This window comes from Phycodurus eques, chromosome 9, assembly GCF_024500275.1.
Source record: "Phycodurus eques isolate BA_2022a chromosome 9, UOR_Pequ_1.1, whole genome shotgun sequence".
NCBI lineage: Eukaryota > Metazoa > Chordata > Actinopteri > Syngnathiformes > Syngnathidae > Phycodurus > Phycodurus eques.
In genome coordinates, this window is record NC_084533.1 from 21,734,419 (window position 1) to 21,760,821 (window position 26,403).

General features: G+C 39.4%; 2 protein-coding genes across 7 annotated transcripts; both read right to left on the reverse strand.

The window, feature by feature from the left end:
- Window positions 1–209: 209 nt before the first annotated feature.
- On the reverse strand, window positions 210–10,726 carry si:ch211-145o7.3 (forkhead box protein N2). 6 transcript variants are annotated; one of them, XM_061685981.1, is made up of 6 exons: window positions 10,592–10,629; window positions 8,402–8,435; window positions 7,783–8,332; window positions 6,676–6,797; window positions 5,284–5,342; window positions 210–1,770 (listed from the first exon to the last, which is right to left on the reverse strand). In XM_061685981.1, the coding sequence occupies exons 3-6, from the start codon at window positions 8,320–8,322 to the stop codon at window positions 1,418–1,420; spliced, it is 1,074 nt and encodes a 357-aa protein (XP_061541965.1). In that variant the 5' UTR covers window positions 8,323–8,332; window positions 8,402–8,435; window positions 10,592–10,629; the 3' UTR covers window positions 210–1,417. The 6 variants fall into 6 exon arrangements, with proteins under 6 accessions (XP_061541965.1, XP_061541962.1, XP_061541963.1 ...); XM_061685978.1 differs by having other exon boundaries at window positions 8,402–8,442; window positions 10,592–10,619; XM_061685979.1 differs by lacking the exon at window positions 8,402–8,435 and having other exon boundaries at window positions 10,592–10,632.
- A 2,604-nt stretch (window positions 10,727–13,330) lies between these two features.
- On the reverse strand, window positions 13,331–21,361 carry yif1a (Yip1 interacting factor homolog A (S. cerevisiae)). The gene is given in 10 exon segments (XM_061685578.1): window positions 13,331–14,497; window positions 14,790–14,883; window positions 16,133–16,288; window positions 16,373–16,430; window positions 17,554–17,632; window positions 18,567–18,671; window positions 19,855–19,914; window positions 19,916–20,088; window positions 20,933–20,985; window positions 21,296–21,361. Coding segments are annotated over 9 exon segments (915 nt in total). The 5' UTR covers window positions 20,964–20,985; window positions 21,296–21,361; the 3' UTR covers window positions 13,331–14,338.
- Window positions 21,362–26,403: the final 5,042 nt, after the last annotated feature.

The following is a 26,403-nucleotide window of genomic DNA, read 5'->3' on the forward strand; positions in this document are numbered from 1 at the left end:
CTACTAGTACTACTAGTAAAGCTCTAAATGTTAAAAAGTAAAATTATCTGTCGTCACTAGCAATAGCTAATTTAAATAACAACACCATACACACACCAAGTTTCTCCACCCATGATTTAGAAGATTTGTTGGGTGAAGATCCAGAGTCACTTTCAAGTGACCAGACTACATTGTCTATAACTCATCAAATGTTATCTTTTTGGAAAAGATTTCACAAATTTAATTGGTTTCTATTGACTTTTGAATTACTTTAAATGTGTTAAATATGGGCGGCACGGTGGACGACTGGTTAGCGCATCTGCCTCAGTTCTGAGGACCAGGGTTCAAATCTGGTTTGCATGTTCTCCCCGTGCCTGCGTGGGTTTTCTCCGGGTACTCCGGTTTCCTCCCACATTCCAAAAACCTGCGTGGTAGGTTGATTGAAGACTCTATAAATTGCCCGTAGGTGTGAATGTGAGTGCGAATGGTTCTTTGTTTCTATGTGCCCTGCGATTGGCTGGTGACCACTTCAGGGTGTACCCCGCCTCTCGCCCAAAGATAGCTGGGATAGGCTCCAGCACGCCCACAATCCCAGCGAGGATAAGCCGTATGGGAATGCATGAATGAATGTTAAATATGTTGACAATTATTCAAATGAGCTTGTGCGCATTAAACACACTAAGTCATTAATTAGGAAATCTATGAAGAATCATCTGTGATACATGAGTTGGAAGGCGATGACAATGGAAAGAAGCATTTATTTCATATCCTTGATATCCAGCTTAATGTACTAGTATACTCTTTGTCCTCAACTATTCAGACAATTCAGTGCACTAGTAGAACGACTGTGTCCTACTAATAGCGTTTTTCAACTACTTAGTCCACTTTTGGCCCACTAGTATGCAATTGAACCTTATTAGTAAACCTAAGTGCTGCAATAGTAACTGGCAGGCATGTGTCACACATTAGTATGCTGCTTATCAAAGATATCAAACAAATGCTTTCAATAAAGCTGTTTGAGAATGTATTCGATATCCATCTTAATGGTACTAGTACGCTCTTTGTCCTGACTAGTAAGACAATTCAGTAGACTAGTAGAATGACAAGGGCACACCAGTAGCATAACTGTTTCACTAGTAGTGTTTGTTCCAATACTAGTGCTACTTGTGGCCTATTAGGTTACGATTGAACCTTACTTGTCAACAACTTGCTGCACTAGTAACCCTACTTGGCCCAACTAGTAGACATGTGTCACACACTAGGAGGCTCCTCATCAAGGATAGGGACTAAATGCTTTAACACTAGTGCATTGAAAGTGCTTGAACACAAATGACAAAGTTCTGCACTAACCTGTCAGAAATCTACAAATTTTGCAATCATTGGGCAGTGGCGTTGTCCCTGATAATAAAACAATTCTCAAAAACGCTTCCGATTCTTATTAGTAGCCCCTCCCCGCTAAGTCCAGCAGCGAGCCAGCCGCCTCCTGGGCCTCGGTGTCCAGCTGCAGGATCTCCACCGTCTCCAGGTCCAGCCCGGTATCGTCGGGCAAAACCAGGTACTGGTACTCCGGGGACTGGTAGTAGTGCAACTCAATGTAGCCGCAGTCGGCCAGGGGGTCTTTGTCCAAGTCCCCGCCCAGATCCTCCGCCTGGTATTCCAACGGCTCGATGGCCACCAGCTCCTCGTGGTCCGGGGTCAAGGGGAAATCCGGGTGGTCGGCGAAAGTGGGATTATCTGGGCTGGGAGTGTGGGGCGAGGGGGCGGATAACATGAGGCTGTGAGGGAGGCAATCTGGAAGAGAGAAAGTGGTGATTCCCAACCTTTAGTAAGACGAGGCACATATTAGAAATTAGAAAATCCTCACTGCATTACCAATCTAAAACGCGCTATATAATAATATAATAAATAGAACGTTTCAGCGAACATTTTTGAATGGGCCTGCTGACTGCGGCAAGTGTGAAAGCCGCATTTGCGAAGGCTTCATAGCGAGTTAGCCTTGCACTGCACAACTTTTTGAAACTTTGTTCTTAACAAAAAGGAAAGTCTTTCAATGGTCCCATTTCAAGTGACTAGAGAAGGTAAATTTGTATTTAAAAAAAGAACTTGGGGAATTCAGATGAGCCGAAGACTTTGAAGTTGGAATGGTTTGAGTTGGGAGTCAAGAAAGGTGGAAATTGGAGGTAAATATGTCTTTAGTTTTCTGGGCTTTTATTTTGAAATTTCTGACATTTTGGGAGGGAGTTATTTGGAGATGTTATTTTGAAACTTTGAAAAAAATTGGAAAGGGAATGAGCCAAACAGCTGAACAGATTGAAGTTGGAAAGGTTTAAATTGGTCAAGAAATGTGGTAAAGCATTTCGAGGTAAATGTGTAAAAAGCTTTTAATTTGGGGCTTGTCTTTTACCAAGGTACCAACCTGAGTGGCAAAAGCAGTGAGGCACATAGATAAAGATTTGAAAATGTTCCCTGAGGTTGCATACTTTTTGTAATAAGAATTGAGGCCACGCTAACACTTGCAATGCAAACATATAGCAATATAGTCATATCACAGCTGATTGCTCCATAGCAGGCCCATAATAAAATATATACATGCATATATACACATTGCCTATATATGGCAGCAAAGCACTATCCATGCATCCATCCATTTTCTGAGCCGCTTATCCTCACAAAGCACTACTTCGGTCTAAATGAAACTGATCAACTTACTTCAACGTAGTGCCTAATCACCAAGATGGTGTCAAAGCACTACAGTTGTCTAAATGAAACATCTTAACTTGACTCGACTCATTTCCTTGACACCAAGATGGCGCCAAATGTATACTTGTATTGCATTTGCCGGAGTACAAAAACTGCGAGGTTGAGTTTTCACCAAATAACTAATGACAGGGAAAAAAACCTGTGAATATGAATTTGAGAATGCCAAACTGCAAATATGTGGGGGTTTACTGTTAAAAACATCATAATAAAAAATCATGCATTTCAAATTACTGGCTGACCAAGATGCCACCGGAGGGCGGGGGAAAAAAAGTGAATTAGTGAGCTTTTTAGTGGCTAAAAGAAGATAGGTTCTAAAAAAACAGCAACAAAAAACTATTCGCCAATAGGCAAATACGCAAATGCCAAACTGCAAATATGCGTTAACTGTAGTTTCTTGCAACCAAGATGCCACAAGATGGCAGCAAAGCACGACATGGAGCCTCTCCGTTCACTTCAACACAGTTCCTTTGCACCAATATGCCACAAGATGGCACCAAAGCATTAATTTTCTATTAGACAGGGCGTTGTTGGCATCTTTTGGCTTCTTAGGGTGTTTGAGAAAGCACACAAGACTGGGCAAGTTTTTCCGCAAATAACAGCAGATCGGTACAAAAAAATTATAATAATTTCGCTGCAAGCAAGTTAAACTGGATAATTTCATTGAACTAGAGCACCAGAGCCATATTTCACTGAGAAAAGTCGAAATAAATTGCAAACAAGCTCTTTATGGGCACCTATAGAGGGCCTGGATGTACAACCCGGGTCACATTTAAGAGGCTATTGCCGCGTTACCAAGGAAATAGAAGGTTGTCGCCGTGGTAACAGAAAGCAAACACATGAACAATGTCACACGCTGAGTACGACGGCGACAGGCTGAAAAGGCGGAGGCAATAAAAGTGACACGTAGCACTGTTACATGGCTGATAAAATATCCTATAGGCTCAAATTCATAAAGGCTCACAGTGGGACCACTAGGCTGAAGTTTACTCATTACCCGTGGTGGTCGGTCAGGACGAGCAAGGCCGAAACACTATGAGAAGCTCTGATCTACATTTACAACCTACATTCGAGTAATTGTTCCACGAAATTGTATTAATGTATTCCCGACAGCCTATTTTCTTCATTTGCTGGCGTCGCTCTTGGCTGCGCTGTTCCAGTACGTGGATTTGGATGTTGGATTATTTTAGATTCCACCCTCTATGTGTTGCCATGTTGATCTAATCTGCCCTCTGCATTCACAATTAGTAGTGCTGGCCTAAGTCATTTCAACTAGATTAGAAGTGGGACTGTTTCTTTAACCAATTTGAAATTCGTCCTCAACAAGGTTATAAAAGTTTGGGGATTTTTCATTAGGTTTACATTTCGTTTGACATTTTGTTTTTTTTAAATCTTAGTTTTAATTAGTTTTTAGAGCGAGTTTTCTAGTTTGTATTAGTTTTATATTTTTTGAAAAGGCATAGTTTTGTTTATTTTCTATTGTTTTAGTGTATATTTTTGATAATATGTAATATTTAAAAAATATATAAATTATATAAATAAAACAAATAAATAAAGGAATATGAAATGAAAAAATAAAATGAATAAATAAACCAAAGAAGGTCACAGTAAAAAAGCAACAAAAGATACCGTTTTAAAAAAGTTATGACCAATGAACAATGGTCGACAAATCAAATATAAAAACCAGTCAAGCCAAACTAAAGAGATTTCAAATCAACACAAAAATCTTATGTAGTAAATTGAGAAAGATGGAAACGAATTACATTTTCACGATAATGATAGTATGTTCTCATTACTTTTGTGAACAGACAATATAATTTCAGTTCGTTAGCTTTTGTTTTTTAAAGCCTCGCTTTTATTTTTGTTTCAGTTCATGAAAATATTTTTCAATTCTAGTTTTCGTTAAAGTGGACCCCTAATTTTTTATGGGGATTGTGAATGTGCCCGACTGAGAATAGTGAAAATCGGCAAATAATTGATGCTACTTATAATTGACAATTGAAAAAAAAAAAAAAAATCGAAAAAAATGTTTTAAACATTTTTTAATAAGTGAGCGATTAGGTAAATAACTCCAATAAGTGCGGGATTGGGTCAAAATAAAAACACGGTTAAGCGGGGTTTTCCACAAATTACGGGGAATAGGTTCCGCAAAAAAAATCAGTGAACAGGTGAATTTGCGAATGCCAAACCACGAATATGTGGGAGTTGACCGTATTCCATTCATTTTTCGTGAACTACAATAACCTTGGTCCTCACACGATGAAATCAGCATTTTTCCCTCCTCTGATTGGTTGGTCAGACTTGTTACGACCAATTTCAACTGCCAAAACATATCTGTACCCATCTGCACACATTCATAAATTTAATAAAATATCTCGTAAAAAGTTTACCGTTGATGGTTGCGCTAACCAAAATAAAATGATATGCTTGTACAGTACCTGTTTTTTATTGAAGACATCACAAAAATTATATCAAATAAAAGGTCCATTTTTCAAAAGTGTTTGCGCCTAAATTGTCATCTAGTTCTAGAATGATCCGTGTACTAACCCGACATTTCCATGGAGTCACACACTGCCGACATGCTACTGTAGTCCATGCCTTCCAACCTGGAATCAAGTTAAACACATCAACTCACAGTCCACCAATGGGGTATAGTTATTCATATTATCTTATGTCATAATCAGAGGTCGGAGTAAGGAGTACGTACCTACTGTTACTTTTGAATACCAGGACTCAAGTCATAAAGTAAAAAGTAGTCTTCCAAATAGTTACTTATGAATAAGAGTAACAACTCAAGTACTGAGTAACTGGTGAATAATTTCAGATTATTATTATTTTTAATCATAGCACGGAAGGCAAATATGTAAGAGAATAAAAGTAGTGTTTTTTTTGTTTGCAAAACTATTCACGAATATGTAGAAAGTATTTTTGCATTAAAACTACTTTGACAAGTACGATTGATTGTGCCTCTGAGAACTAAAGTGGGTTATCTCAATATTGTCTTTTTGTAACTTAATAAATAGAGAAAAGGCATACCTTTTAGATCTGCGGTTCTCAAAACTTTTGAAATCAAGCACCACCTAAAAAAAATAACAGCTCTCCAAGTACTACTATCATAACCAACAATAGTATCGTAGTTGGGATAAATGTTCATCAAAACCAAAATCCTCATGAGTATATTTAATTTTATTGTCGGAAGCCACTGTAACATTATGCACCATTACAACTTTAACATTGCGCTCGAACATAGGAATATAAAAAAAATTACTTACGTGAAGATTCAATTCAAATATATTGCACATAAATGTTACATACAAATTGTACCTGAATAAATGTCTTGTTTTTAATGCAAATGTATTGTTGACGTTAAATACAACTGAACTGTCCTGAACAAATGTACTGTTCTGATTGTTTTTTTTTTTAAAGTTAAAGCCACTGTAACTGTTCGCCGCATGATTGTTTTTGCACCTTTGAAGTTTACACGCTGTTTAGTGTCAGATTTATGTCCCGCGCGTTTGGGGGTCGACCACCTATAGGAAGGTCTGACTGAAGATGCATGCATGAACTGCACCAGTATGCCTTCCACATCTGTATGTTACGATAACTGAATGCTATTCATATTTCATATCGAAAATATCGATACTGTAGATTTGACAGCTGTTTGGATTTGAACCACTATTACACAAAACTTTTGCCTTTAATCTTAGTTTTTTTGTTTTTTTTTCAGGAAACCTACGTGGTACTGACTGCGATCCAACCCTTTTAAATCCCTCTCCTGCAAAATGACAAAAACAGAGTTAGCCCACTTTAGCTCTCAGCGGCTCACTTTATCCAAAAGGTTACTCGATTCAATGTAATAGAGTACATTAAATGTAGCACATCACTCCCTAGTGATGAAATTAATGATGAAATGGTTAAAATAAATGTGTCTGGTCTTACAGGGCAGGTTGGTTTATGAGGCTGCTGCTGTTGCTGTGGTAGGCGTGGGTCTTCCGAAGAACCTCCAGGAGCGACGCTCGATGCTCCGGATTCACGCACCACAGAGACCCCTTCCCCGCCGACTGGAAACCACCAAGAATATGTAATAATAGTTTGGGACTTTTATTATACTGTAGTGAACTTTGTAGCTCAATAAAAAGGCCACCGTATGAAAATGTATAAAGTATTCGATTAATCGTTTCAGCACTAGAGTCAATGATATTTTCATTTAACTTGATTAATAACGGTAAAGAGACTCTTGTAAAAATTATTAGAATTTAGCTTTTTTTTTTTTTTTTTTTGCCGCATTCGTTTTATATGGTTAAATGTCTCCCATTCTGTAACAGCCACTCTTAAAGTCCTATTTCCTAAGTAATTGATGACTTAAAATTTTATGCATTCATAGTAAAGGCAATCCTTATTGAAAGAGCAAATGGTGGTGGACCACTGAAATACACTTCTTGCATAACAGTAAAGACAAACGTCATACAAAACTTGTGAGTTGCACATTTTACATGTGTCGCCCTGATATGTCCAAATTACTTGTGACCAAAAATTGCGAAACAAGAACTGCTCTCGCTGTTTCCAAACAGTGAACTCAACATAACTCCCTTGACAACAAGCAGCAGTTTGACAGATAGTGAACAATTCTTCAAAAAAGCAGCTCCAAGCTGTTTATTACCCAGTTGAAGTTTAGCCAAACTAAACATGAAACAAAGAGTCACATATTTTAAATAACCACATGGCTTGGCCTTGGGAAAGTCCATTTAGTTTACTGCTAAAAAACAATGCACAACGGCAAAGGCGAGTTAACGGATAGCATCGGTGTTGCTATGCTATATCCCTTTAAGCATCTGATATTTGAACACAAACGGTGGAGCAACACAGGTAGCTATAGACTATACCAATACTCACTGGCATATTTTGTTTATCCTCTGCAAAAAAAAGAGGATTTGAGATATGAGTGTTTTTTGAGTTATGAGCATGGTCATGGAAGGAATTTAACTTGTATCTCAAGGCACTAGTGTATTTAGTTCTGTATGTAAGAAGCGACTGAGTGGCTCCCACCTGACTTTTGTTCCTCTCCATGCGGCAGAAGCTCTTGCTCAAGGACAGATTGTGCCTCACCGAGTTCCTCCATCCCGCACTGGCCGTCCTGTAGTAGGGGAACTTGTCCACGATCCAGCCGTAAATGTCCTTCACCGGCAGCTTCTTGTCCGCCGACTCCTCTATGGCCATGAATATCAGGCTGCTGAAGGAGTACGGCGGCTTGGCCGAGGCGTGATCCCGTTCGGACTCGGCTCGAGGCTGAGGCGGCGGCGCTTTGGGGAGCGGCTGGAGCGAGAGGAGGTTGCCTCGTTGGTGCAGCCAGCTGAGGCACGTCAGGTCGTCCTCGAGGTGCGGCGATACCGGACAGTTGGAAAGAGGAGAGCAGGAGGACGAGGAGGAAGATGAGGAGGACGGGAGCGACTCGGCCGTGGTCGGGGATGGAGGGAAGGAGATGGGCGAGAGGGGAAGGGAGGTCATGTGACAAGAGGGCGAGAAGGGCCCTCCGAAAACGGTGGCACATGGAGACAAGGGCGCTAGGGTGTGGCACAGGTTCTCCATCGTTCAACCACTGCAAGGAAGACAGCAACATGATTCCAAAAGGTAGCTTTGCTCATCACCAGAAGAACGCAATACGTACAGTGAAATAGGATGTCGGCAGCATCATGCTTGAACTGAAGCCTTAGACAAAGTGGAAGGAATTATGAACAGTTCAAAATTAAATACCAGTCAGTGTAAGCATAAAACCAAGTTTCCGCGAGAAACAAAGCAACGACAAAAAAATGTCAGGAAAAGCCTACGAGAACATCTGGACTTTATTTGGGGTTAACCAAGAGGCACTTTCGACGGGAGCAGAAGTGTGCTGACCACCATTTAAGCTTGAACCGTTCATTCTGAACACAGTCACAAAGCCCCAATTATAAGAGGGTGTGCAGTCTTGTGCGCCCACAATATCCTGCTTATTTTTATTCGCCCTCACGAAAAGGTGTTTTAAAAAATCTTCATTTGAGGTGTACAGGTTATAGGTCATATTAGTGGTCGAAAAAAAAAGTTTTAAGTGATTTATCTTGGTCTCTTTTTTTTAAATCACAAAAACTTGGCATTTAGACACAGGTGTGTGGACTTTTTATATTTGCTGCAGAACACCTTTTGTTATTGTAGAAGTCAAATTAAGAGTGTGCTGTATCACTCGCCAAGACGATATGAAGATAGTAAGAGTCACTATGGTAATATTTTATATATTTTGCAATATTTCCACGCCTTGAAAAAAAAAAACACTGAAAAATAAAAAAAATGATAATAATAAATAACAGTGACTCAGATGTTCCCAAATTTTCCTTTGCTTCCTGTTTTTGCCTTTACTGTTCTTTTTCCTTTTTTTTTAACGATCAAGTGACATGCCAAAAATTTGGTAGTGCCTCATATTTGTTATTACCATTGATTTTTGTTATAACTGTCCAATGGAAATATAAAAGCAAAGTTTTTTTGTATTGATTGTTAAACGGATTATTTTACATTAGAAAAATCTCACATCACGCAACCAAACAAAAATGTCCCAGTAAGTATGAATAAAGTTCTTAAGTAATGATGGCCTTTTCTCAATGTCCTCAGATTGACTTACTCAGTGTGAAATTGCACCTACCGCCAGCTAGTGGAAGACCATTTCCACTCACTACTCATGGTCTAAAAAAACATATATCAATATTTTTCGGAGGTTCTATATTGCACAGCAGGTTCTACATACTGTCGATGTCCTGGTTCCATATAATGTTTCCATTTGTGTTCAGGTACGTATCGCCCAAAGGGTATAGCAACACTTCCGTAAATGCTAATTGTTAGCTTGTGTGCCTACGCAATTTCCCATTGTATGTTAGCATTTAGGCAGCAGAGGTTATGTGGTAGATTGAAATTTCATTCATTTTTGTTGAGTTTGACGGTAAACTTCAACTGGGAGTGTCAATAAACTGTTTGAAGCCTCTAGACTATTTACTAATTCTATCTGCTTAACTTTCACTTGTTGTGAAGTGAGTCAAATCACAATCACCTGCCGCCACACAGCGCTCGTATCTCAAGTATGCGCTCGCAAGTCAAAGCAAAAAAACACTCGGCCGATCGGCAGCTCGTATCTCAAAGCCCCAATACATTATTGTTTTTTGGGGGGTGGTGGGCCATGAGATTTTCCTCGTATAAAATATGCACCTCTACCTTGTCACAAAAAAAATGATAAACACAGTGATAATACACCGAATATCTTTCAAAAATTCATATAACACACACACACAGACTCGATGAAAGTTAAGTTTCTTATTGGTATTGGGTTGAGGACTGGAGATTGACTTAGCCACTCCATGACTTTCATTTTTTTCCCTCCACACATAAATGTTGTGCCTTAATTGGCTCAATGAATACAACTGGGGGATGTTGGGCGCAAACCTCATTTTAAAGCAGTTATCCATTTCCTCCAGCCTCGACTCTGATGTTCAACCGCAAGAACGTTCAAAGTTCATAACCGTGGCACTCTCGACAACACGCTGCAAGGTGCAGGCCTCTCTAACCATGACGCCATTGTGTGTGTTGTTGTGTGTGTTAAATCTGCACACGTGCAGTGCCTTCAAGGCACAAAGCGGTTGAAATGGCGAATGGCGCAGCAATATATAGTTCCACTCCTGTCCTGTGTAGGCGCTTTTTTTTTTTTTTTTTTTGCCATTTTCAGGTGAGCCACTTGCTCTTGTTGACTTAAAAAAAAAAAATATATATATATATATATGTATTTTTTTTTTAAATCCTAATGTGTGCGCGAAAAATAAATGAAGATACGTTTGAGACTCACCCGAGCGGCCCGTGAAGCTTCGTCTTGGTCGGGGATCAAGGTCGCTTTGGAAGCCCCGAAACTTGGAAGCGAGATGCCGTGTGCGTGTCGACTTGTGGTTCGGGTTGCCATGGGAACCGAAAACGACGCTTTGCAGCCGGCGCGTTCCCGGCCGTGCGCGCTCCTGATTACAGCGCTCAGTGTCACAAAAGACAGGAACATGATATTAACGGTCATCTTTGATAGCCATCTTAAAGTCCATGCACTAGCACGTTGTTTGTACTCAGTAGGACAACTTTGGCAAAGGCTACATGTTACTTGTGATGCAAAACTGTGCACTCGTTGTCGAATAAGTGCTCCAACGGCTTGCCAGGAATCAACGTAAGCATTTATTTGATATCCAACTACTGCACCAAATTGTCTTACCACTGAGGACAAAGAGTGTACTATTGTGCAGAACAGTAGATTACTAGTAAGGTTTAACTGTAAAAGTGTAACTAGTGGTGGGGGGGGGAATGTTCCGAGCAACAGGAGCGTCACTAGGTTTTATGGATTGGGAGGGCTCAGCCGGGGGGTGGGGGGAGTGGTTGTAGGTGTAACTTTTTAATCCTTAAACAGTATAGCGTGGGCACCAACAGGGCATGTAGTTGTCCTACGAGTAAAGACAAAGACCATACAAGTGCATGGTCCTTAAGATGGATATCAAGAATATATCGAGTAAATGTTCAAACGGCTTTAAAGCTATAGTATGTAACTTTTAACGCCCCCCAAACTCAAATCGTGCATTATAACAAACGCACAGAGCTGTCACTTCAATATAACGTAGGCAATGCATGTTATGCCCCTTATACATGATTGTAGACCATTTTTTTACAATGTTTTAAAGGACAAGCATTATTTCCGTGCAGTCATTTGCAGTGCGCCACCAACCGCGCCAGCATGGGAGATGAAGAGGGCATTTACCAAATATAAAAAATAAGATACTAACAAATGCAGCAAGATGTTAAAGCAAGTTGACATCTGTGAGCTACTAGTATGAGTGAAGTGCTAGCTCTATAGATGTACCTGTATGTAGGCTACAATATACTGTATTGTCCATATTTGTACATCTCAGTGTGCACTCATTGACAGCAGAATGTGACTGACATTTCATTATTACTTCTGCAATTTAAATGGGAAATACAACTATTATGCATACATTATACATATCAAGTTTCATACATTATATATTGAGTGATTATACTTCATTCTATCACTATGTATACAATATTCGTCAATATACTTACCACTTTGCACAAATTAGACAAATATTACTAGATTATAGCTACCATTTACCAGATAACATTAACAATCCATTTTTTTTTCTTTTCTTGTTTAGATTAGATTTAAATGTATCAATACCTCCTCAATGCTGCCCTTAGTACAGAAGAAAGTATTGAGACGCATACAGGAAGTGAAAATGGATGGAAATAGGGAGTTGTCAACTGGGGGGGAGAACATTTGTGAAAAGTCACACAAATACACAAATCAGATTATAATAATTACAAATAGCCAGCAAAGTGGCCGACTGGTTAGCACATCCTGCTCACAGTTCAGAGGTCATGGGTTCATATCCTGGCTCCAGAATTGCTGTGTGGACTTGTGTCGGTCTTCCTCTGGTTCTCTGGTATCCTCCCACATTTCAAAAACAGGCAGGAAATTTTATGTTCTTGAAAGCAAATGTGTGTCAACTTCCATGATTCTTACTAAAACCAAATTTTCAAGTTGTCATGTAATAAATGTCGAGTTATTGCAAGCATTTGTTACCAAACCCCTTTTATACACAAACTTGATCAATAGTTGATGTACAACAAACTATTATCCTTGACTTCTGATTTCAAACTAGTTATCCATTCATTTGTTGTGTACATGCAATAATAAGGCGATTCAACAGTTATCCGCTTATACCATCATAATGACCCTCTGAGGAAAACCGTAATGACAACGTGGTCGACGACAAAAATAAATTTGACATCATTGTTCCAAGGGCTCAAGTCTCTTAGATACACCAGTGCGCTGTAGCAGCCCAGCTAACAACAAGAATCATGGCTACGTGGCGGCCATGTTGGGGAAGTCAACAGTCCCATCAAAGGCAATGCATGGATATTGAAATTAAGTCATAACTTGCTAATATCTCAACCGATTTTCATGAAGTTTACTTTTCTTGTCAACGCCAAAGTGTGTGCTATCAATACAAAACATTTGAATATAAGCAAAAATATAGTTTTACCTGTGAAAGGTTTTCCTCATTGTGATTGAAGACAGTTAACCCACATGCATTTACACCACTGTTAGCAACACAGCTAAATAGTATTGAAATTATATTTTAAAAAAAGAGAAAATCCATGCCACAAAATGGCAGCAAAGCACTACATAAAGCTCCTCGACTCATTTTTAACACCACGATGCCACAATTTGACGGTAAAGCAGTACGTTCAGAATGAGACAATGGGTTGACCAAAAACTGAATAGTTTTCAGCAAATAATAGAAGATAGTTTCAACAAAAAAAAAAAAAAAAAAAAAAACAAATCAATAAAAAAAAAAAAAAAAAAGTGAGCATGTGAATCCATGAATAGTCAATCGAATATGTGGAGAAACACTGTACCGTGTCTTGGCCACAGATGTGGCAAAATAAGGTGAAATAAAAAGGGCCAAACCTCATTAACTGGCAGTCAGCATTTCACATAAAACTACAGAGAAAACAAGGAATAATTCACAAGAGCCCACAATTGACTACACAAAGCCGAATATATATTTATTTTGTTTCCTACAAAAATCCAAACATTGTCATGCTTTGTTATATTACAGATAAATAAAATCCAGAGTTGGAAATAATGGTGATGTGATCATCACGGTGGAGTTTATGGAAATCCGTTTCAGCATTTATTACACATGCTTGGTATCCATCTTAAGGTCCATATACTAGTACAATGTTGTGAATCTTTTGTCAACTGTGGCCCTGTGGAGCCCTTTGAGACTCTTGTGATTGAGGGCTATACAAATAATCTTGACTGTCCTCACAAGGAAGACAATTCAATGCATTAACAGAACTAGTAGAGTGATTACTGTGTTTTACTAGAAACATTTATTTCCAGTGTATTGTATTTATGTAATTAAACCTTAGTAGTAGTAGATGTGCCCTGTGAGTGCGAATGGTTGTTTGTTTGTGCCCTGCGATTGGCTGGCAACCAGTTCAGGGTGTACCCCGCCTTCTGCCCGATGATAGCTGGGATAGACTCCAGCACTCCCGTGACCCTTGTGAGGATAAGCGGCTCAGAAAATTGATGGATGGATGGATAGTAGTACAAAGCCCAACTAGCAAGTAGACATGAGTCAGGCACCAATAGCTTCCTTATCAAGGATATGGAATAAATGCTCAAAATGCTTTCCATAGGAGCGAGTATTTGTTTGTGAAAACTGGGTGTGCAATTATGTACTTTTAGTTAAGGAGATGAATTGAATCCAATGATGAAACCAAGCTTTCAATTTGGGAGCCCTTGTTTTAAAATAGTAAGGTGGCAGAAAATGAGCATGTCAAAATCACTGCACACTGTAATATTTTATGCTTCATACAATTTGGTTAACTGAAGTACACAATTCCATTTTTACAACCGTTGCTGCGCACGCGCGTTGGGACAAAACTGCACACATAGAGAAGAAGGCTAACGCGCAAACAGTCACACACGCCAAAGCACGTGGACCACCCAGCTCACGTAAACGCCTCACAGTCACCTGACCAGGTGAGAGGTTAACCAGTAAATGATGATCGGCTGAAAGACGGCGGTCGCCATGGTGATGTACATGCGCACTTGGGGTTTGGCACTGGAGCCCGTGGACATGGAGTCCGACGCTAGGGATGTGAGGATCTTCATTCTCAGGGAACGGACCTGCACATATTTCCGGTTAATGACACGCCCGCTTCATTAGGTACAACACCTGGATGGAAAGTGCTGACTACAGTGCTACCTTGACTTGGCAAGCTAAATTCCTTTCATGACCAATCTTGTGTTAATACATTTACTGTAGGTGTGTCTAAAGCATGTGGGAGGAGTAAAACTATAAGTAAAAAATATATATGGTAAGAGATAAGCGATCCGTGAAACTTGCAAATCTCATAAATTGGAGGACTAGTAAATTAAAGTGTCACTGTATTTGGACATGACAAAACTAAATACTTACAATGAAAAACATGAGGGCACAAGAGGACCAGGCAAGAGCCACAAAGTAGCCGTCGCTGCCAAACAGCAATCCACCTAGCACTGTGAAGATCATCCTGGAGCAAAAAAAAAAAAAAGATAACCGATCACCGATCCGATCACAAGATGGAGCAAGGTGTCCATTTACATGACTTGTTCATTTATTGTATATACTTGTGTACTGTATACTGAGTACTTCAACCATCCATCCATTTTCTGTACCGCTTATCCTCACTAGGGTCGCGGGCGTGCTGAAGCCCATCCCAGCTCAAATTTATTCTCTAGCATTTTAGACAAAAGTTAAAACATCAATGACCTCCAGGGGGCATTCAAGGATTGGCCACTAACATATGTTTAGGTCAGATCAACATTAAAACATGACACAAATAATTGGTGCAAACTTACTGCAATTAAATTACTTTATTGCAATTAAATTACTTTAATAAATACTGTTAATGACATGCTTACTCTAACTTTCTCACTGTCCCGGCTATATTGACGGGTGTTGTCTAGTTTGTGTCCGTTTGGCTTTTCCTTTTTTTTTTCCCACGCTGCGTTGCTTAAACGCTGTGTTGCTTAAACGCTGTGTTGCTTGAACTCGGCATGCTACTCCTTGCGTACATTCTTCAGGTGCCCGTTCAAATTTGTGCTGAAGCATTTAGATGACCCTCCCCATAACATACTTCAGTTGTGCACGACTACAAATAATTGATGTTGTTTGTCTGAGACACCCCAAAATAGTCCCACACCGATGACGTGTTTTTTAACCGACAAGAGTGGAAAAGAAACTTTATTGGCCGTCAGATTAAGCCGAAAGGAAAAGAAGAAGAACATAGTTACAGTACTGCGCCGCAAGACACGTGACAAGGCTAAAAATAAACTAGCTTTTGGATTCATACGTAACGGCGACGCAGAGTTAAATGTCTTGTGCGGAGCCGATCGATGACGTCATTGATCGGATCGGCGAATTATGACATGAAAGCCGATAAGCCTAAACTGCTAATTATCGGCCGATACCGATCACACCGATCAGATCGGAATAAAGTCTAAACGTTACATATATGTAACATTAGAGATCTTTGGAACAAAGCGGTGCTATTCAAAACAAAATTCAAGCAAAGCACACTACGCAGTATTGCCGATAATTAAGAATTGAAACGGTAACACTAACTGTATACGTTTTTTTAAAATCACGGTTTAACTGTAAACTGTACTGTAGAGGGTTTAGTCACCGCAGCATAAACGAAACTGGCATGAACCGAAGACCCTATATCGAGTCATTTCAGAGGATACACATTTACGATAGAATATTGCCATAACATTTACCCAACATATTTGTATCCACTGTAGGCGATGAGGTCGAAAGTGGACAGGTCGCTGTGTACCGTCAGCAAGTACAAACTGAGCAGCATCACCAACACCTCAATGATCACCCACACCAGGGCCGTGCTGGCACAGAGTCCGAGCACTTCTGGACTAAACCTTTATGTGGGGCACAACAGGTCAGTGAAAGTGTCAACACAGTAGAAGACGAGGAACAACAACAACAATAATAAAACTTCTTACCTTTTCTGAATGCCAAGTGCCATTCCGGCCAGTAAAATGTAGGTAATGAAAGCCATGGCTAGACGAACAAAAAAAAAAAAAAAAAAAAAAGGGCAGTTCTCATTAAAACATTCCAAACGGGTTCTGGTGGCGGTTAAAAGTATGACATTTTACCCTGACGTCACACGTTCCTCAGGGCGGCATGAGACTGAACTTTATATTGTGCTTTACAACAATACGCAATTTCAATAAAACATTTTATGTAACCTGTGGCTAAAAAGTGAAGCGTGGAGAGTCTCTGTTGTGGAAATGCAAGAGTGCCGTTAAAAGAATGGGGCGATCATTGCCAACAGACACTAAAATATGTATACTCTCTCCTTTATTTCTTGCCTGATCCCTCTCTTTGTATTATCGTAATATAGCTACATTGGTCAGGGCAGTCTGCTTCATCCAATTCTGTCATGTTGTTTGTGGTCTAATAAAAAATAACCAGTACAGTGTATGCGGAGTTTAAAAACTTTTCCAAATAAGAACACCAAGGGTCGCAGTTTTTCCGTTGCGAGTTGGTAATGTGTGCGTGTCAGTAACTGCCTGTTAACTTGTTTGCGATTATCCAATTCAGTCACGTTCAGCGGCGGGATTCAGTGTGTGGCGGGCCTTAGTCTTCTTCTCAACCACGTTAGTTTGAATTTGTGAAAAATAAGTAAATGTCTATTCTACATGAGGTAAACTGTTTGGAAGAGGGAAATAATTAAAATTTCAACAGGTACATTGATTAAAAAACGAGACGCAGAAATTCAGACGTAGTTGACATGATTGAGGGACTGGCTATTGAATTCAGGATACAATACATTAAATGCCTTAACCTTGGTCATGATAGATGTAACAGAAGTACTAACATAATTCACAAATAAGCCTAGCCTATGATTTGAGTGGTTCTTTTGGTAACTGATGCTGTTTGACCATGCTAGATGGTCTATTTACCTATCTAACTAAAAGGACTACAATTGCTTGATCTGGTCTTTACTGTTACACTGTGCAACCGCAAACAGGTTTTTGTCATGATTTCAGTTTCAGATCACCAATAATGTTTTTGACAATCTCATTAGTAGCTGGCTGGATCTCTTCAGGTCTGAGGTAGTCACCCACATTCTGACACCCAGAAGCAACCCCACAACTTTTGTTCATTCAAGCTGGCTTACTTGGTATGTAAAGATCAGGGGCATTCACGTCTTGCCTTGGAGTCAGCGGAGTGTCCCGATGATAGCGAACCTCCCAATCCTAACAAGTGTCACCACATCAGTTTGAAACGTGAGGATACCTCATGAGATATAAAGTGGTACCATGACTTAATAGAAAAATGTTTTGTGATCAGGCCAAAGCCCTGTCTCACATAAAAGTATTGCTTTGGCACCGTTTTGGTGCCAAGGAACTACAGTGGTAGCTTGACTTAGGACTTGATGTGCCCAGTGAATAACATCAGGAGCTAGAGTCAGTCAGGTTGGTCGTTTACCACGTGATTAGTTCAGTGTTAGTCAGCTGCATGCTCCTTGCAAGTGATTTCATTTTGTGTTTGTGTGTTTTGACTGTTTGTCCTGTTCAATAAATGTCCAAAAGTGCATTGTGACTGTTGCTCTACTTTAATTTTCATTTCACTCGAGTGACAGGGTTTCTCAAGCTCTCTCACAATAAAAATGTTGCTTTGCAAAAAATAAATAAATAAAATAATAAAGCTCAACCAATAAACGGCTCGCAAATTGACAAACTCATAAGTTGGGGCACACGTTAAGTCAAGGTACCACTGTATATTGAAATAATAATGATGTTGTCTCCATTTATTCACAATTTTACTTGGTGTGAAAACATTCTGCCATGTAGTGTAAGAGCATTTAATGGTGATGTCTGAAGAAAAATCTACATTATGTTTAGTGAATTAATAAATTTCCTGACCAATTTAGTGAAATTGGATAATTTCCCACGGCACAGTGGCAGTGTTTAGGAATCACTGCTTGAGACGGGCTCCAATTGTGTTAAATGATGCTCAGTGTGTTTTCACATGCACACGGTTTATCACAGCATTATTAAGATGTTCCTTACTTCCCATGCTCACTCAGAACAGATTAAGTGTGGAAATATCTCATTGGAGCTCGATAAGCAGTCAAAAACATGATAGTGTAGACGCTTCTCACAACTGATGAATGTGTTGTCTGATTACCTGATGCGTGTATGGGAACATGAGGATCATGAGTTTCTTTAGCACGTATTTGGTGTCCACGGCAAAGAAGTATTTCAGCTTGTTCACAGACATGAATCTGCTGATCTGAAAGGCACAAAGAAGGTGCAAACATTTTTCATTGTCAGATGTACTCGACCATCTGCCAAAGTCAACAAACGTGGCCGAGTCCGTCATTATTGACGTGGGTGGTAACTGGCCTCAAATTTGGGGTTCACACCCACCAAATGTTGTCGGACCAGTCAGACAGCATCAATTATAGTTTGCTTAAGAGACATTCACAATCAACTGGTATATTCATTCAGTCATGATTTTCTCAAGACTCCTGTTATGTCATGGGTCAATAATACTAGTACTGCTGCTGGCCGCATTTATTTATTTTTTAAATTTACCCTCCTGATATGTTGCAGGCCAAACTGAACCCTTAAAAATAAATAAATAAATAAATAAACATCGAGGGGAAAAAAGTTCTTTTTTAAAATAGTGAATACTATTAATGCTGTCCTTATGTTTATTTTTCTTAACCCCCCTCTCATGTTGTGGGTCAAACCGAAACCTAAAACAAGTTTGCTTGGAGCATGCGACATAATTTTTTTCCTTTTTATTATACATTATAGCGCACACACACACACACACACACACACACAAAATCAAGAAAACGTTTTAAAAAGGGAGGATACTGTTACTACAGGTGCTAGCCTTTGTTTTAATGAACTCTCCATATGTTATAAACAACCCATTAAAAAATAACATTAAATGTAGCATAATACTTTTATTATTTTAAAATATTCTCATTGAATAACGCTCATATGCTAGAGGGCAAGTTAACCAATTAAACAAACTTTGTTTTAAGTGTTTAAATAAAATGTAGGATATCTGCTACCCACTTAAAAAACATTTTTTAAATATTAAATGTGGCATAATGCAACTTCTGCTGGCCTCAGATTTGTTCTTTTTACTATACAGTTTTATCTGCAAAATCTTTGCATATTCAATACCTCTCTTGTGCTACAGGTCAAATTGACCAATTTAAAAAAAAAAAGGATAATGCTATTACTGCTAGCCTAATTTATGTTTGTACTAACCCTCCTGATGTGTTGCAGGTCAAATGGACCCGTTAAAATAAATAAATAAACAATAATCGAGAAAAATGTCTGAGCTAATACTATTTCTGCAGGCCTCATTTTTGCAATGCGGGAAAAATTTATTTTCCAAAGAAAAACGCGTTTGACTAAAAATAATTGAATATTTTTCCTATTTTGAATCTCACCTCTTTGTTCACCATGTCTTTGCCTTGGTTGGCCAAGGATGATCCGTACACGACTGCAGCAGTTGGCCATTGGATCAGCGAACAAGTTGTTGACTCCCGCTTGCATGTCGTTTGGGGGCGCCGCCATGTTGTAGCCTGGAGTGTAGTAACCCTGAGTGTTCATCCCTGATGTGCTGGTGTCGTCAAAAAGCATGGACTCCCCACCCGTTGGGGTGTCGCGACCCCTCTGTTTACCTGAGAAAACAAATATAGTGGTACCGTCAGCTTGTCCCGTGACCGAGCTCATAACTCAATTTACCCGCATATCAAATCAATTTTTGAAATGAAGTGAAATGCCATTAATCTTTTCCAGTCCCCCAAAGCACCAATTATATTTCCTATGTTTTTAATATAGAAATAAATTGACCTTCTCTCACCTTTTGACTCTCCAGTTGGTTCAATGTACTTTTTGCACAACTTGCTATTCTCTAACAAGGAGCGGAACGGCAAAATTCACAACAGGAGTTTTAGCATGAGTGCTTGATGAATAATCCACTTATTACTTATTTCAGTGACTTTTCCAGTCTCTCTGTAGCAACCCACTAAAGACACCCAACACTGCTGTTTGATGCCTTGCAATGGTGAGGTACTGCTGATTAATAATCAATAGTAAAGTGTCGTCTTGGTCTCATGATGTCAAAATGTGAACAGCATAATGAAGAGGACTGTTAAAACACCGAATGTCATTGAACCAGGACATTATTTGGTGCATTAATGGATCCAACACCTGTTGTGAATTTTGCTACTCAGCTCCTCGTTGTTCAATTCAATTGAGGCTCGTCCTGATATGTCACCCGAAAGCTGACTAGCTCTTAACGTCTTGTGAGTAGTGGCTCAAAAGGTTGGGGAAACACTGGCCAAAGTGGGTGGCTTGCGTCTGCAAGTGTACTAATGTTGTAGCTGATGTTAGTAGACATGCTTATGCTATGCCAACTGTTTCGTGTTTAACGACCGATTTGGGGGTATAGAATAGATGACAGATGACAAAAAAAAAAAAGACTTATTTTGCGGTAATATTGGTGATTCACGTTCCACTTACTTGCTCGGTATCCGTGATGTGGCAAATCCATTGCAAATTCTTGCTGACGTTAGCTTCCAAAATAAAAGCAGTGACACATTAGCCAATACACGCGAAAAATACATGTGCATATATACAAACCACAAAGCTCGTACGCAGCTAATTTTATTTAACTTGGGATGTCAAATCAGTAAAATTGTTATTGCGGTGTAATGCTAATGCTGTAGCTCTAAACTTTAACGCCCACTCCTCGTTAGCTGCTAAATTTATAGCAGTGAGGTTGTGACACAAAAGGTTTTAGCAGAATTATAAATGTCAGCTCCGAATTGTTAAAAAAAAAGCCGTAATAATTAATTACAAATAAGAGGAAGGAAAGAAACTTACCTAGCCTGCAAACGTTTGGTAGCTAGCTAGCTACGTGGCTTTGGATGGCCCCGCCCACTCCCTCCGATTGGTAGACGTCACGTTGTTCGCGTGGCAGTGCACGAACGCACACACGCACGTACGTACATACGTACATACAGGTTTCGTTTAGTACTGCCGTTTTCACCCTGGCTTGTTTTTTTGTTTTTATTTATCTTTTTATTATTTTTTGGGGGGGTGTCATTATCCTTTTACTTGTCATTCACGTATGTTTGTCTGTTTTCCTGAATGTGTCTTTGACATATCATGGAATAAAAATTAAGAAAAAAAAGATCTTCCATGTTCAAACCTCCCATCTGTTTTTGTGAACGATGACACAATTACCAGCATTAAATTATTCTAGATACATTAAAAATGTATTAGAGAACTTAATTTGATAACGTTAAGTGTATATGTCTCACCACGCTGCACTATTTGCATATCTGTTGTTGACCAACACTGGGCACTCATGCCAGTAGTACCATTTGCACCACTTGCACAATGACTGACGAGTATCTGCAACATTTGCACAATCAACATTGTCCCAGATTATCGCGCTACTAGTCACTTTAAACTGCATACACTCCTTGAAGTCTCGACGCCCTTTGCACAATGGTCATTGCACTGGACTATTGCTATATTAGTCATTCAAATTGCTCTAAGTGCTAGAGGACTCTGAATCTTTTTGCACAATTGTCAAAAAAATAAAATAAAAATACCGGCATTACCACATAACTAGCAACCCTTTATTGCTCAGTGACTGTTTTTCTCAATGTCTTTATGTCTCAAAAGTGTTCTCTGTCAATTGACTGTCAGTTGTCGTACTAGAGCGGTTCCAACTGCCGGAAGACAAATTGCTTGTGTGTTTTTTGGACATACTTGGCAAAATAAAGATGATTCTGATTCTGATTCTGATGTCTTTTGTGGAACCACGTTGTGACGTCAGTAACACAACCGTCCATTCATAGCCAATTTGCATCTGTGATATAATAATAATAATAATAATAGTAATAGTATTAATAATAATATGTATTATTATTACTGTATTACTGTATTTTATTCCTGTATTCAAGTCCATTAGATTGTGTGGGTGTACCTAATGCGGTGTCTAGTACAGATGCATTGTATAGATAGGTGTCATAATCAATGCCCGGGGGCCAGATTAGGCCCCCCACATCATTTTACGTGACCCGCGAAAGCAAATCATGTGCATCAACTTCCGGTTTCTTGCTAAAATACCAAAATTGTAAATTGAGTGTCAAAATGTTACCATTTGAGCATTTTTGTTACCAGTCCCCCTTCTAAAATGGAATGAATAATAGTTGAACAAAAGGTTTTTACTGGCTTCTGATTTCAAAACTAGTTATCCATCAATTTTTTATTTTATTTTCGATTGGCTGGCGACCAGTTTGGGGTGTACCCCTCCTCTCGCCCGAAGATTGCTGGGATAGGCTCCACCACGCCCGCGACCCTAGTGAGCATAAGCGGAACGGAAGATGAATGAATGAATGAATGAATAATAATAAGAGGCGATTATACATACAGTACATATGGGTTCAGAGCCATAACAGCCCTCCCAGAGAATCAATAACTACGATGTGGCCTGTGACAAACATGAGCTTGAATTTAAAACCTTTACTTTTTGTTGTGACATACAAAAATAATAAATTATAATGTGATTGTTGTGTTTAAAACATTTACCCTGAACAGCATCATGTTTACAGTGAGTCCAAATGAAAGTGTATTTTTGACAATAATTCATATAGTCTTTTGTTTGGACCACAGTAATATTTTACACATTTGTTTTATTATGTTATCATAGTTGTCATGTTATTAGGCAAAGTACAATCGCCACACACCCAATGCCTGCCTGGGACATTCAGTGCTGTCCTGGGGCAGGCTTGTTTTCGAAACTTCTTTGTTAGATATCCATGTTATATATCTACATTCACCCATGTTATTTACAACTACAAAACCAAATAGGTTTAATGGTAGATGGCATCAGTTTGCTGTTACTCCCTGTGTGTGTGTGTGTGTGTGTGTGTGTGTGTGTGTGTGCGTGTGTGTGTTTGTGTGTGTGTGTGTGTGTGTGTGTGGGTGTTGTATGGGATGTGTGTGGGTGGGTACTAGTGGATGAGTAATCGAATAAATATGGTGAATTTCGGGTGAGTAATTTGAAATGGAATCCCTAACTTCCTTCACTTTTGGAGGGAAAGTGAGCAGATCAAAATCCACTGAAATACTCATTCATGATCTCAATCCAGTAGAAGAACATAAAACATACACTCGGACCAAATTGTTTGACTAGTAAGACAACTACATATTACTAGTGAGGCAAAACTGCACTATTTGACATATGTGGGCTACTAGTCCTATTTGTGAAGTGCTCCATGACAACTACATGTTACTGAAAGACAATTCAGCACACGAGTAGAATGACTAGGGCACACTAGTAGACCAAATGTGTCCTACCAGTAATGTTTTTCACTCCTGCATTCCACGACTGTCTGCACACTAGTATGACAACTTTGGGGGACTAGTAGGACAACCATATTTTATTAGTAAGGCAAAACTGTGCAGCAGTTGACATCTGTGCACTATTAATACTACTAGTGAAGTGCAAGATGTTAACTAGTAAAACTTTATAATGTCACTAGTTGTACTAGTAGCAGGATGTCAACCATTTCAGTTTTGCCTCACTAGTAACATTCAGTTGTCCTACTAATATGCCAAAGTTGTCAACCACTGAGGAAAAAGACTACTAGTACATGGCCTTTAGGTTGGATATCAAGGATTCTTCATAAGAAGGCTACTAGTGCGTGACTAGTGTTATTAGTGCAGCGCAGTAATTTAGTAGTAAGGTTTAATTGCGTACCAGTAGGCCAAAAGTGGAAGTTGTAAAGGAAAAAAAACATTGCTTATAAGACACAGTTGCTCTACTCCCGCACCTGTAGCCACTATACTAGTCAGGTTAATTATCTTCCTTATGAGGCTAAAGAGCGTACTAGTACAAGCTAGATATTGAATAAATGTTGAAAATCGTTTTATGGAAAGCCATTTGAGCATTTATTCAATATCCTTGATGAGTAGGCTACTAGTGTGTGACACTTGCCTAGTAGTGTTACTAGTGCAGCACCATAGTTTACTAGTAAGGTTTAATTGCGTACTCGTCGGCCAAAAGTGGCAAGTAGCGAGTTGCGATAATTGGGTGAAAAGGTCACATGTCCTGGCATGTAAAATGAGGAGACATGGCGCATGTCATCATCACATACCAGCAGCTTGAGTCATGTGACACTCGCCTTTAGCACACACTGATGGCATACCCTAGGAAAACACCCACTTCCTGTAAATGTATCCTCATTATTACGGGGTGGTGTTCTGAAACGGGACACTTGACAGTAAAACGGATCAATGAGCACCCCGTCAGTGCCTGTACAAAGTCTGTGTACTGTTGACTCTTGACTTTAACACTCACGTGACCACACAGAGACTCATGCTGTAATACAGTACAGACAATGCACTTTCTATTTGCTTCTGTTCCTTCACGAGTAATTCTCAGCCTGGACAAGTATCAGTTATACTCTCATTTGGGACGTGGTCCTTTAGTGGGGACTTACCCGACTCAGTCCTATTCTAACAGAAACCATACCAAATCACAGTGATACCTTGTGATACGATTGACCTGACTTTGGGTTTTTCTTCAGTCATTTTGACTTGCTTTGACCTCTGAGTGCAAATTTGAGATATGAGTGCTGTATGGTGGCAATGAACCCAGCTCACTTCGCAACAAGCAGCAGTTTGACAAAAAGTGAAAGGCTTCAAGCCGTTTAATGCCGCTGCCGGTTGAAATTTACTTTCAAGCTAAACATCAAACAAATAGAATTACATGTTGTGTATTGTAAACAACCGCATGGCTTTGCCTTAGGAACGGCCGCTTAGCTTAATGCTAACATATAATGGAAAATGCCGTTGACATGCATCGATAGTTGAGGTTTTAGAATCCTATAAGCAACAGATGTTTGAATGTAAACAGTGGAGCAACACATGTAGAAAGATAGTATAACAATACACACAGCCACAGACGTATTGTTTCTAACTCATTCAGTAGTATTAGTAGTAGTAGAAGAGGCACAACAGAAAGAGCAGGACAGTGAAATTAATTGCAGCATTAAATTGTGTTTAATTACTTGCATTCTGTTTAATTACTTGCATTCTCTTGAATTGTGCTACTCCTCCATATGTTCTGTAAAGTATTATATTTTACAGTGCTGTTTTCATGATTAAAAAAACACATTAACATTGTTTTTGTTTGTTTGTTTGTTTGGTTGGTTTTGGATGGGGTGGGAACAGATTATTGTCATTTCCATTCATTTCAACTGGGAAAGATGATTTGATATACAAGTGTTTTGAGTTACAAGCATGGCTACTGAATGAATTAAACTTATATATCAAGGCACCACAGTATGCAGACTGCTACAGATGTGTTTTGCGAGTCCCACTTGACTCTAACAAGTTTTGCTCTGACCAACCAATTCGAAGACAGAAAAATGCTGACATCATCAAGCGCTAGCGCTCTGGCCTTGTGAGGACACATTTTAAATATAACTGCCTAAAGAAACAGTTGAATTGTAAATATAGTTGCTGTTCCATGGGCCAGCACTACTGATTGTGAAGGCCCTGGGCGGATTAGATAAACATGGCAACAGATTGAGACTGAAATCTGATTGGACAAAAACAACGACAACAACATCCACATGCTTGTACTGGAAGCAAAAGAGCCAAGAGAAATGCTACTACTGTTGGGAATAAGTTAAATTTCATGAATTTAATATAGGAATGGAGGTTATAACCGGCCACCAGTGATCAGCAGTAACATAAGACGCTGGTGCAGCAGTCAACAGCCAGGACAACTCAGCCCCGTGCCGGGAACTCTGCGTGTCCTCAGGGGAACCGCAAACTCAGCAGCTGCTGTGACAGTAAGTACAGTAAGCTTATTGAATTCACAGCGTATAGCTTTTCCTTTTTTTTTTTTTTTTTTTTTTTTTTTTTTGCCATAGGATTTAACAGTAGTATTCATTAGTACGAAAAAA